At 41.5% G+C, this 14,109-nt stretch overlaps 1 protein-coding gene and 1 non-coding gene across 3 annotated transcripts in view; one reads left to right on the top strand and one right to left on the bottom strand.

Annotated features, from left to right (window-relative positions):
* Positions 1 to 14,109, bottom strand: part of ghrhrb (growth hormone releasing hormone receptor b) — a 111,685-nt gene that overhangs the window by 29,493 nt on the left and 68,083 nt on the right. For both annotated transcript variants that reach the window (XM_057842324.1, XM_057842325.1), the window contains exons 6-8: positions 12,687 to 12,819; positions 6,555 to 6,708; positions 6,419 to 6,479 (exon numbers count right to left, since the gene is read on the bottom strand). In XM_057842324.1, the coding sequence (XP_057698307.1) occupies positions 6,419 to 6,479; positions 6,555 to 6,708; positions 12,687 to 12,819 (348 nt within the window). The remainder of the gene's footprint in view (positions 1 to 6,418; positions 6,480 to 6,554; positions 6,709 to 12,686; positions 12,820 to 14,109) is intronic.
* trnap-agg (transfer RNA proline (anticodon AGG)) lies at positions 4,793 to 4,864 on the top strand. Its single transcript has one exon. It is a non-coding gene; the product is annotated as a tRNA-Pro (tRNA).

The following is a 14,109-nucleotide window of genomic DNA, read 5'->3' as shown; positions in this document are numbered from 1 at the left end:
AGCGAGAAATGTCAAAGAAGGGGACATTGTCTGGATCATGGCCCCAACGCCATGAGAGGACAATTCCGCTTGGGCCAAGTCACAGCTACAAGACCTGGCAGGCATGGAGTTGTCAGAGAAGTCCACGTCAAAGTTTGTGTCGGCCATCCAGCGACGAACACCAAGAAAAGAGGCAGGACAAGTCAACAACTCCCGCCAATCATCATCTTGCGAGGGGACATAAGGTGGCTGATCGTGCTGATTCCAGCACAGGATTCAACTCCTGCGGCAATTCCATGATCCTGGTTCCAGCTCCAAGGCAGAGATCCAGTCAATGCCCCACTCCTCAGCCAAATCAGCAACAAACTACCCCTTTTGTTTTTTACGACTGGTTGGTGTAGGCGGATCACTGCCACCATGCCTACACAATGCACACAGTACATACACGAAAATGAGCATCCACACTCCATAAAGCCACTGACCCTGGCACGTATCACTTGCCAGAGGGTGGCGATTGACTTTAGGACTATTCTCTTCATCAGGAAATAGTACGCAGCACTGCATTGGTAGGATGGACACTTAAGTTTTGAATGTTCATTGAACTGATGTCACTAGGGGGTGTTGTGATTCTGGTGTAAGGTCCTTAGATGGGACATCTGGAACTTAAGGGGGAGGTGTTGGATTTAATTCGGGTGTCAGAAGGGGGGCGGGGTCGCCACCGACAGGTGACCACCATGGTGACGCATATTACAACACACCGGGTTCTGATTGCAGTACGAATCAACAGCACTCGTCACCAGCATGACCCCACTGGTAAGCCACTTTATGTTTATGTCTCAGATTCATGCCATTTGTGTTAGATGCCTATTTGATTGATCACTCTTTCAAATATCTACCTTGCTTCGTGTGCGTGATGCCGCATTGATAGTTCGCTGCTGTCAGAGCCACATGAGAAATCGCCTACAGTAGTAGTAGTATTAAGCAACATGGACAAAGTGAGAAAGTTGACTTACAAATAAGGCGATGCCGTAATTTGGGTACTCCCCTACTTCCAATTGTCACTTTGTCTATGTGTCTGATTATGTTGAAGAAATACATTAATGCTCGGTCAATACCGTCACTCAACTTCCTGCTTTGGTTGTGGGCGTTGTCTTCCATTCACGCAATTTCACTGTAGTATGTGTAGTTCCGCTAACAGCCACCAGTCTGTGCTATTGGACGGTACTTGCTTGTATTTCCCATTATTTTTATTAGAGATTACATTATAATTAGTAGATGGGTTTTCTTTTGTAACAAGCGAACTACGTGTAAGTAAATCACATATGTAAATATGTTTGATGATGTTATATGATATATTTAACATGATTATCATCATATATTTATATTATACATTCATGTTACAGAGCTGCCAAACGCAATTGCCTGTTCTCCCCCGCACACACGCCACACATCCAATTTCTCACGCAAATTCGGTCGGGTCGGGATATTTAATTAATTTATTATAATTATTATTATTATTATTATCATCATCATGTGATTAACTTAGTACGTAAACTGAGCAATTTAGAAATCGGTCCTTTAAAAAAGTGACACTTGGACAGTCAGTAAATCATGCTAGATGCTTCGCTGACGAGAACCAATCATTGGCCCAAACTGCGTTCCATTATTCCAATCGCGCGCACTCTTTACGTGCATATGGAATGCTTGGAGAGCCTTTGGTTGCATTGCAAAGCTGCGAAAACAAAAAGTAGGCCTTATCCACACCGGGGCAGACCAGAGTGCAGCATACACACTTGCCTGTATTTGCCAGCAGATTGAATTTGGTGAGTAATGGTTTCAATCGTTTTCACATTTTGCGATTTAATAAAGTTACTGCCATTCGTTGCAGCTTGCGTTGAACACTGCCAGAGCTAGCCATATCTCCCGTAAAAAAATAGCTCCCGGTAAATTGACGTCACGCTTGTGTATTTAGCGGTAATATAAACGAATAAACACACTGTTGAGTCAAATTAAGCGGCATGCTCTCGGATGGAGGGGGGGCGCCTCGCGTCGCTCCCGTCGTCCACCTGAGACGCGTTATTTTTGGCTGGGACTTGAGCTGACGGCCGGTGTTGGCACAACACCGGCCCGAAGAGTGGTGGGAATGATTCTGGCTTCTTAAAGCTTTTCAGAAATACAGTGATCCCTCGTTTTTCGCAGTTAATGGGGACCAGAACCCGCCGCAATAAGAGAAAACCGCTAGAGTTGTTAAGTATGGATAATAATGAAATAATAGTTTTGAGAAAACTGTGCTGTTGGTGGCTCAGTGACCATCTGATGTGGTTTGTTCTCAGATGAACAAGTTGAGGAAGAACGTTTTGATGCAGAGGTTGAAGGAAGAAAAGAGGCAGACTGACTGAGTCACAGCCAGAAAGTGTTGATGACTGTTGATTTCTATTCACGTTTGCCCCCTCCCAATAAAAGTATGTCACAGTTGTAGCCAATTATTATCTAAAGCTGGTTAAAATTGAAGTTATGTTGTTTTAAGGTGTATTAAGTACTTGTTCATGTGCCCCTTGATCTACGAGCACTCGCCCCTCCACCGGTCTTTGCATGGCCCTGCTGAAACACAGTGTGAGTCGACAGAGCTCAATATTTTGTTTGGTTGTACAGTGTACTGGAACATATTTCCTCCACACCCTTCTCACCTTTTTAACCCCTGACCTATTTTCATGCCTGTTTTAAACTTTAAATCTTGAAAGAAATTTGTTTGTGTTTGTGCGTGTGAATTTGTCAATCAGTTCCCATAACAAGCAGCAGGAGATCACCTTGTTAGCCTCGTAGTATTGCCTACTGCAAGCATGCTCAAAACATCAGCATCCATCTAGCATTTTAAATGCTAACGATGGACTACGTTAGCCTATTTGCCGACTCTCACGCTTTGAGCGTGAGACACACGCAATTGCCTGTTTTCTCATGCACACATGCCACACATCCAATTTCTCATGGAGCAAAATTTTGGTCACCCCCAACAAAATCTCACTCCTAGGTTTTTCTAAAAGTTTGGAGCTCTGATGTTATGTCTGAATAGGGTTCGTCACTCAGCAATTAATGGATTACTGCTGTGTACCTGCTGTGTGCTGCTGTGCTCAATAAAACAAAAGCAAAAGCGTCCACAACAAGTAATCCATTAATTGCTGAGTGACGAACCCTATTCAGAGGGCCATGGAAAACGGAATAAACGGGACACCTTGAGGGGCCCAAATGCACCTTACAGTTGGTCTAATGGTATGATTCTCGCTTAGGGTGCGAGAGGTCCGGGCTCCGACTCCCAGACGAGCCCCTAATTAAATTGTTACTTTTGAGTACATTTTATAATGTCACATAACAACACATATGACTGCAGAAAAGGGGCTAATTGATCTCAATAGTGGCTCTTTACTCTAGTGGTGTGATTCTTGCTTCGTGTGCGCGAGATCCCCGAACCACCTCTCCGACGAGCCTTTTTGTGACCGATATGTTTTGGACAGTTCGGCAATTGTCACATGGTTGACCTCATGTCAGATTGATAAGGGGCCCATATATACCTCACAGTGGCTCGTTGGTCTAGTGGTATGATTCTCACTTTCGGTGCGAGAGGTCCCGAGTCCGACTCTTTTGAGTACATTTTGTAATGTCACATAACAACACATATGACTGCAGAAAAGGGGCTAATTGATCCCATTAGTGGCTCATTAGTTGAGTGGTGTGATTCTTGCTTCTTGTGCACAAGGTTCCCAAACCACCTCAAGACGAAGCCTATCGTGAACCATGTTTTGCACAGTTCGGCAATTGTCACATGGTTTCCTTTATGTCAGATGGATAAGGGGCCCGGATACCCCTCACAGTGGCTCGTTAGTCTAGTTGTATGATTCTTGCTTTGGGTGCAAGAGGTCCTGTGTCCGACTCCCGGACGAGCCCCTAGTTAAATGGTTAGTTTTGAGTACATTTTATAATGTCACATAACAACACATATGACTGCACAAAAGTGGCTAATTGATCCCAAAAATGGCTCTTTACTCTAGTGGTGTGATTCTTGCTTTGTGTGCGCAAGATCCCCAAACCACCTCTCGGACGAACCTTTTTGTGAACGACATGTTTTGGACAGTTCGGCAATTGTCACATGGTTGACCTCATGTCAGTTTGATAAGGACCCCATACATACACCTCGCAGTAGCTTGTTGCTCTAGTGGTGTGATTCTAGCTTTGGGTGCGAGAGGTCCCAGGTCTGACTCCTGGATGAGCCCCTAATTAAATGGTTAGTTTTGAGTACATTTTATAATGTCACATAACAACACATATGACTGTAGAAAAGGTGCTAATTGATCCTATTAGTGGCTCATTACTCGAGTGGTGTGATTCTTGCTTCTTGTGCGCGAGGTCCCCGAACCACCTCTAGGACGAACCCTATCGTGAACCATGTTTTGGACAGTTCGGCAATTGTCACATGGCTTCCTTTATGTCAGATGGATAAGGGGCCAAAATAGCACTCACAGTGGCTTGTTGGTCTAGTGGTATGATTCTTGCTTTGGGTGTGAGAGGTTCCGGGTCTGACTCCCGGACGAGCCCAGAGTTAAATGGGTAGTATTGAGTACATTTTATAAGCTCACATAACAGCACATATGACTACAGAAAAGTGGCTAATTGATCCCAATAGTGGGTCATTCGTCGAGTGGTGTGATTCTTGCTTCTTGTGCGTGAGGTTCCCGAACCACCTCAAGGACGAACCCTATCGTGAACAATGTTTTGGACAGTTTATGTCAGATGGATAAGGGGCCCAGATACCCTTCACAGTGGCTCGTTGGTCTAGTGGTATGATTCTCGCTTAGGGTGCGAGAGGTCCCGGGTCTGACTCCCGGACGAGCCCCAAGGTACAGGTTTATTTTTGAGTACCTTGTATCATGACACATCTGACTGAAAAGGGCCGAAATGTTCCGATGAGTGGCTCATCGGAACCACCTCTCGGACGCGCCTTTTCGTGAACGATATGTTTTGGACAGTTCGGCAATTGTCACATGGTTGACCTCATGTCAGATTGATAAAGGGCCCATATATACCTCACAGTGGCTCATTGGTCTAGTGGTATGATTCTAGCTTTAGGTGCGAGGGGTCCGACTCCCGGACGAGCCCCTATTTAAATGGTTAGTTTTGAGTACATTTTATAATTTCACATAACAACACATATGACTGCAGAAAAGTGGCTAATTGATCCCAATTGTGGCTCATTACTGTAGTCGTGTGATTCTTGCTTCGTGGGGCGAGATCCCCGAACCACCTCTTGCACGAGCCTTTTTGTGAACGATATGTTTTGGACATTCTCGCTTGGGGTGCGAGAGGTCCCGGGTCCGACTTCCGGACGAGCCCCTAGGTACAGGGTTCAGATGGATAAGGGACCCAAATATGTCTCACAGTGGCTCGTTGGTATAGTGCAGTGCTTCTCAGTTATTTTCTGTTACGCACCCCCCCACAGGAAGACGTAAACGTTACGCACTCCCCCCCAACTCTCTGCCGCAAGTAAATATACCGTAGTATAATTTGTGATGTTGATTTCTCTAACAAGAAAATCTGCCATGCATCTGTCTTGCGGGAAAACAAAGAAACTGCGGTGTCGTCGGATGTAGAAACAAATGGCGAGTCAAATTTAACGTCGGGTGTCGAAAAGACTGTGTGTTGAAGTGATCGTATGTCTAAGTACTACTGTTTATGAATCAATATTGAGCCGTAACAGATCTCACAGCAACTTGGAGCACAGCGCCATCTAATGGACGTATTACATCACTCCAGCCTCTACTGAAGCGTCTATTCTATGCGCCATATAATGCGTTGCGCCTTATAAATGAAAAAAGTTTTAAAATAGGCCGTTCACTGACGGTGCGCCTTATAATGCGTTGCGCCTTATAGTGTGGAAAATACTGTATTTATATTTCATTTCTTTTGCTATGTGTAATTGCTATTAGTAATTGTAGCTGCAGTATTTATTAAGGGTTTAGCGTAGGTTTTTGGGCTGTGGAATAAATGAATCAAATTATAAAGTCTTCTTATTTGAAATTCTCGCTCGACATACGACCATTTCGACTTACAAACTAGGTCTTGGAACAAATTGAATTCGTACAGTATGTCGAGGTACCACTATATGTGCCCTTTTTTTCTGTGGACGTTGATGGGTAGGGCCACGTTTGCAATGCCAAATTTGATAGGATTTTCTTTTTGTGAACTTTTGTCAGTCAGCGCAATTAAAAGCCCATCACAAGCTGCCATCATTATTAATACACTACACAGACGAACACCACCATTCACATTTTAGCTTGCTGTGCGTGTGAAGGGAGCAGCAACTCTGAATCACATTTGCGACCTTTGTGAGGATAACCGTATAACAGTGAATGGAAGGATGGATTTTTATTATCAGGTGGTATCAACTCACCCTCTATTGTCGTAGAAGTTTCGAGTCAGGACCCATGCAGTTATTATTGTTGTTGGCAGACCTGTGGGGCACAGTAAGTTGTCAGATTATTCATGTTAAAAAATGCCTACAAACAGGACACAGAGGCGAGACTCACCCCAGCCAATTAGAATGTACCACCAGAAGAATTTTTTCTGAAATACAAACGTGAAAGCCAGCAGGGTCTGCAGGTACATTCCCTCCACCAATAGCCAGAAGTAGTTGGCTAGGATACTAAACTGAAAGAAGGCCACGGCTGATTTACAGGATGTCTGCAGGATATAAACAATAATAGAATGCAAGCATCAGCTATCTGATGGCGCCAATTTATATGTAGTTGTCATAACTGTAATAGCCTTTCAGATCAAACTGTGGGGTCACACAGATGATAAAATATTGGACTGGTAACCTTTTATACACTCAATACTCTGCCCGTTTAAATGGCAAGTGAACATTACACATGATTGAGGTTATGTTCCTTCAGTTTGTGAGGTTAAATAAGTAACAATGAGGCATCACAAAAGTTAAAAGGCATTTTATTTCTGACATCATGAATTGTTTTATTTTCTATTGTAATGCAAAGGATAATTACTATTATTCAGGCTCGAGCACCAAGTGGTGAGAAAGCCCTATTGTAATGCAAAGGATTATTATTATTCTTTCTTGATGGCAAATGAAACTAGGCCAATTTGGAGGCCTTAAAGGGTACCACGGGTAGAAAGACATGTAGGTCTTAAAAGATAAATGTTAGAACGAGTTATAAAACCCCTGGCAAAAAGTATGGAATCACCAGTCCTGGACGAGCACTCACTCAGACATTTTATCATGTAGAACAAACTCAGATAACAAGCTTGAAAAAATAATGAATTAGTTCAAAAGTGCAACTCTTTAGCAATCAGAAATACTAAAAGAAATGAATAAAAAACATTGTGGTGGTCAGTAAATGTTACTTTTATGGAGCAGGGAAATATATACCTTGTCAAGAGTCAAGAATCTGCATTGGACAAGGTGTCAAGAGTCAAGAATCTGCATTAGCCAAGGTGATGATGCTGGAACTTTGCTTTGGTGCTGTTCCAGAGAGATTTACAAAGATGACTACTTGAAGAAAACTAAAATTCCCTCGGTCCTTGATGATAAGAGGCTGCATGTCAGGTAAAGGCATAGGGAGATGGCTGTGGTTAAATCTTCAATAAACGTACAAGTTGACATTAAAATCTTAGACAGCTTTCTTATCCCATCAATTGAAAATATGTTTGTCATTTTCCAAGATGATATTGCATCATGCTACAGAGCTAAAATTGTTAAAACATTCCTTGGAGAAAGACTCATCCAGTCAATGTCATGGCCTGCAAATAGCCCAGAACTCAACCCTATTGAAAACCTATGGTGGAAATTGAAAAAAAAAAAAAAAAAAAAAAAAAGGTTGATCTGGCAACTGCAATCAAAGAGAGTTGGCGCCAAATTGATGAAGAATACTCATCAAGTCCATGCCTCAGAGACTGCAAACTGTCATAAAAGCCAGAGGTGGTGCTATGTGTTTTGATTGTTATTTCTTTGTTTGTTTCTCACGATTCCATATTTTTTTCCTCAGAATGGAGTGATTCCTTATATAGGTCCCTGCACTTGCTCTATAAAAGTAACATTTAATGACCACCACAATGTTTTTTTATTCATTTCTTTTAGTGCTTCTGAATGCTAAAGAGTTGCACTTTTGAACTAATTCATTATTTTTTCAATCTTTTTATATGAGTTTGTTCTACATGATAAAATGTCGGAGTGAGTGCTCGTCCAAGACTGGTGATTCCATACTTTTTGCTAGGGGTTGTAATAATTTGATATTAAAACGCCTTAATGTTTTCGTTTTAATAAGATTAGTAAAATTATTTTAACTAGTAAGTCGCCATTGTTGTTGACGTCGCACGACGGTGAGGTTTCATGGCCACGCTGCTGGACTTCCACTGTCACTCTTTAACTACATTAACATGTCATTGGTTCTGCCCTTCCAATTTGAACCCTGTCCTCCCATTTTGAACCCGAGTGGAACATTAATGAGAAGGACAGCAAAAGCAAAATGAACAAGAAAAACGGGATGAGACGAGTATCGTTCATGTGTTAAGTTCGCTAGTGACGGCACTCCCCTGCTCTGGTGACAAGAGCGGGAGAGTGTTTGATGTAAAAAACTATTAGCAGATCTTCACGGTACACTGTTGTGTGATCAACTTATTCCAATATTATTATGGAGATAGTTAGCATCCAGAGCTATAGTGTGCTTTACATATGATTAGGGTATACAGTGAAACACAGCAGTTTGATTATTTTTGCTGCTAGCCCGGGCCGTGCAAAACAACACACGAAAACGTTTGCCTCTACCGAGACGTCTAATGGCGTCTAATGACGTCTTACATTATTTTTGTCACGAAAAAGCAGATGTCCAGATTTTTGATCATCCTGCCGGTTGCTTCCTGGTGAACACAGAAAACGAATAAATGTATCAAACTTAGTTTGGTTGCTGGCTATTCGTATCATTTTGCCCATTGAGATCTAAGAGGCAGAGAAAGGCGAGTGGACACAGGCGTTCAGATTCAAATACATCAAAAATTATATTCATATCTCTCCAAAAAATAATGTTCACAAAAAGAAAGTGCTTCAAACTGTATTGATGAGGCCCTGTTCTCACACAGTTAAACGACAATGCAAAGAGAAGTGGCATTCACAAATTTACTAACAAAATAGATGTGCAAAATACACATTAAACTTACTCAGACTTTGGTCAAACTCTTTTTAAACATTTTAGCAACTCGTTTAGCTCAACAAATACACTGGATGGCAATATTTAGTCACATTATACAAACTATGATGCTGGGAGCCATTAGCAGAAGTCTTGTTTGTTGCGAAGACAACACTCAAATGAACGTAAGTCACAATGGACCCGCACTAAACAGGAAACTACGGCGTCAGTCGAGGGACAAACTACGCTCATTGGTTTGAGATCTTATTAATTTAAAACTCGTCATTGACACCTTGTTGTGTATTTAAATCACTATGTTACAGAGTTAAAGAGTGACCCCATGAAGTACGGCAGTGTGGCCATGTTACGTCACTGTCCTGCGACGTCAACAACAATGGCGAGCTACTAGCTTATTTTTTTATTTGAAATTTTACAAATGTTGTGAAAAGGAAAACATTAAAAGGGGTTTTAATATCAAATTATTATAAGTCGTACTCAAATTTATCTTTTAAGAACTACGTCTTTCTATCCGTGGTACCCTTCAACCTGCTCGATAAACTCACCAAAATTTGCAGATACATGCGGCTTGGCATAAATTTAGATAATTTTGCGACCATGCTCAACAACGCCCCACTGAATTTTTCAAAAAGGCCTATTAGTTTTTTTTCAATGTAGAGCGACGAAAATGGTCGATACCTTGTGCAAAACTGCACCAAAAAGTCTCTTGAACCCATATCCCAAACCCAACAGGAAATCGGGTACTTTGGAGAATAACAATAACAATAAATAACAATAAATAACAATAAACATTGGGGAAACCGATGCGAGCACTTTATTAGGCTTTTTTTTAAAACACTTTTGTATGTAAATCTGACGTTAGTAGATTGTTTTCTTCCTGGAGATGCGTGTGTGGCAGCCTGGCAGGTTTTTTTAATATCGAGGTTTGACCGTTGCTGTCATATTTTCGGGATCAAAGCACTGTTCTGCCCTGTTCCGCCCCCGAATTTCATAGACAAGTTTCCGAGGTACTTCTGCTTTACTTCTGGATCTCTCCGAATCTTTTCCATCCAAAACAACCGTGGAGCTAGAGTAACGTAACTCATAAAAGTCAATTTAAAAGACAATTTGGAAATACGGCATCCATCTGCCATCATCGTGACAGGGGAGGACAAAATGTTCAACAAGGCAGATGTGTTTTTGTAGCAATGTTGCCGCTATGTTATGGAAGGTATGTTCTTCCTATCCCTGCATTTTCATGTGTCCGGTGATCAAAAAATACTATAGCTAAAATCTTGTGCAGGAAATGACTTGTTGCTTTTGATAGTTATTAATAATGATTGTAATTATAATGATTTTTAATATTATTTGCTATAACTACAGTACTGCTGTGTTTTTTTTCTCAAGTTTTTTGCTTGTTTGTTCTACCTGGGGGCGGCCGAGAGGCTGGGAGATGGTGGCTCGCCTCACGGCGGACCGTCAGCTCGATCCCGAGATCCAACTACGAGTTTTTTAACTGCTACACCTTTAAGATATGCTATTGGAGCAGGAATTACAGAGGACAGCCAGAGAAAGCCCGTTTGGAGGCCGCCGAGGGTCACCGTAATGTCGGGCGAGTTTCATTTGCCATGATGAAAGAATAAAGTTTGGCGAGGCTGCCCTTAACCACTCCAAACTGTCTGATATCGCATTCTTGTATGCCCCACCTTAGTTAATATTTTTGTAATAATTTTATAATTTGTGATTCATTGACCTGTTTTGCACATGCACCAATCGTTTTAAATAAAACAAGACATGGAATTATGTTGTCCAAATGTTTTATTGCGATCAATATCTGCAATAAAAAAGAATGACATTCTATTTTTGTTTATATGTGCATACCTTATAGTATTTTCTTGTAACAACAAAATCCGTGTCAGCCCTCCTGCATTCAGCAAATGTAATATTTGTAATTTCACCTCCTTTTGGTCACTCAAGTGGCCAGCGTATCACGAATGATCAACGAAGTGATAAGAACAATCATACAATCTTTTCGGTACATCCTTAAGTTTAAATCACATCCTTAACTTATTGTCTGCAGCTTGTTTCGATGTAAGGCATATGGTGAGGTAGAGCCACACTGGCGCTTTGAAGCTGGACGCTGTTCAAAACATTCCACTTCCTGGAGTTCACGCACAGCACAAAAAGTCAGAGTCTCATCTACGTCATGCTGAATCCATTTTAGGAGATTCCATGGATTCCTCTGGTTTGATTTTGCAGTTTTAACTTGGTCAACACACTGCTTACTTCAACCGCAATTCATCTTATTCCTTCTAAATCGGAAGTTCGGAGCAGAAATTTTCCAAGATGGCACCTCCCATGTTTCGCTCAGGAAACCCTCTATACAGGAACGGAGTTCCGGACCATTCCGGCCACTTCTACCCCTGGTCCTAACCCTAACACAGTTCCTAAGCTCTAATCCCTACCCATGGACATTTGAAAAAAATCTCAATATTGCATAAAATGTGACATAAATTACTTAATGACAATCAAGGACATCAGTCAAAAGCCATCATTCATATTCATGTCAGGTGTCATGTCATCATTAAGACAGTCTTATGACATAGAGTTCAAATAAAGTATAACCCAAATTTGTCACAATTGCAAATTATTAGGGCAGCATGGTGGTTGAAATTTTAGCATGTCAGCCTCACAGTCATGAGTTGATGGGTTTAAATCCAGAGAGCGCGTTAATTCAAGACTCTAAATTGACCATTGATGCAAATAAGAGTGTGAATGGTGGAGTGTCCACTTGTGCCCTGGGGTTGGAACACCAATTAGCAGTGCATCCAACACCTTGCCCAACTAGCGACCCCATAGGAACTGAGAATTGATGGATGCATCTGAGGGGCAGTTTACATGGCGACTCTGCGACACAAAGACGCAATGACTGAGTTGTGGACTCGCCTATCGTTAACGGCGCGGTCTCGCGCCGTTAACGTCAGCACTCGTACACGTCACATTGGGCGTGCGCAGCGGTGCTACTAAACATTAAAAACAGCAAATATGGCAGAATGTCGGCTTTAATTGACTGTTTTAATAATATTTTTCAACTAAATATGTTGAACGTTTCAATTTTTGTACCTTTTTGAACAAAAGAAAAATGACATTGCTTCGAGTGTGCGGGCATATTTTTTTACGGGCTGAGGGAGCTTGGTGGGGTCAAAGTGCATCATTCTCTGTCGCCCAGTAAATCTGCACTGCCCCCTAGGGCCTGGCATGAATACTACATTGTTTTCATGCGGAATCGCGACATTGTTCAAATAGAGACACAAATGCAAATTTGAAATTTTTCGTATTCTCAGAGAGTCACCATATAAACGGCCCCTGAATTACTATCAGGCTTAAATATTTAGATTTGCTATACACAGCATTGTAAATAACAGATATTTTGTTCATAGCTGACACGTGAAACACTTTTCCATGGTGCATTGAAACTGGTGATCTTGCATGCACATTGCTGGAGTTCTCTACTGTCAAACTCACAGATGACATGAAACAGTGGTCCAGGTCTTGATTGGAGAAGAGAATTTCATCTTTGATAAAGACAGCACTCGCTCTCAAGATGAAAGAGAAGAAGAGGTTCATGTGGATATAGTTCCTGGTGCAGTGAAACTTCCTTTTAAAAGAAAATTACAATTAACATAAAGCTCTTTCAAATATGCAGATACAAATTTTACAGACCCTGTTGAGTGACAAAAATGGTTTGAACATATGACATCACATATTGCTAGCAAGTCTGTCAAATTTCAAAGGCAATTTTGTATGACATGGGTCTAAATTAATGAAAATGGGGCTGCGTTTAACCCTGCAGGACTGTGGGTATGGATTTATGGAATTTTATTGTCATCATCATCATCGGTATCATTGACAATCATTGCAATTACAAAATGTGATATCATTTGCCCGAAGGAACCGAAGAAGACGACAAAGGTGGACGAGATGAACCATATGCTTATCAGTTTCCCGTCCCCCAACTAAAGACGCACATTCAGGCATGGAACATACATCAAAACTGTAAAATAACAGTCAACAATCTGGGTTTGGTAACTAAGCGTCCAGTCAGGCAGCTCGATTTATTTTAGGGCGTACAAGGTTATGATTTTGTCATGTCCCTGACATTTTTGCATCTGTTTGCTGGGGAAGATTTTGTTGTGGCTATGTGTGTGACTTGTTATCACAGCTGGTGTGAGTAGCGACTCAAAATGCTTTTCTTATAAGTCTCTTAAAAGGATACATTGCTGAGGTGTACATGGTGGCATCAATTGGCGCACACAAGGTCACTGTAACCATTTCATCAGACATGAATGTATGAGAAAATCAAACAACATGCTGTACATATTTTATCCCAAGATTAATGTCTCCACAACGAAAACATGCTTATTATTCGTTTTATACAGTATCTTTTCCATATACTTAGTAAGCTAGACATTTGAATCACGAGCTCGGTAGACACAGCAGATAATTATGTTTTTACAATTGGGGATTAGGAGTTCAATTGTAATACATTCCAGGCGATTGTCAATCATAATTGCAACACCCCATCGCCCCTTAGATGCCCGATACATTTGTGTCATGTTATATCCGTGCAAATTAAAGTCAGAGCCTTTGTTGTCTTTGGTAGATAATCCTTAATGTGTTCAAGATTCTTGTAACTCCTGCCGTTGATAAGTTTCCGCTTACCGTCCACATCCACGAGTTGTTATACTGGTCGGCTGTGTAGTATTTACAGTTATCCAGCTATTGTAGTCAGTTGGTCAAAACTCGTAATAGCTTTAATCTTCATATCTTGCGTCTTGAAAAGGATCCTGCAATCCGAGACCCAGGTGTTGGCTATTTTCCCAGCTTTTTTGAGTTGCATGCTTTTCTTGCAATTTCGGCATTTCGGCGAGTCAAGTTGTCATTCAAG

The sequence above is a fragment of the Corythoichthys intestinalis genome, chromosome 7, assembly GCF_030265065.1.
Source record: "Corythoichthys intestinalis isolate RoL2023-P3 chromosome 7, ASM3026506v1, whole genome shotgun sequence".
In the NCBI taxonomy this organism is placed as follows: domain Eukaryota; kingdom Metazoa; phylum Chordata; class Actinopteri; order Syngnathiformes; family Syngnathidae; genus Corythoichthys; species Corythoichthys intestinalis.
This window is presented reverse-complemented; position numbering and strand designations above follow the sequence as displayed.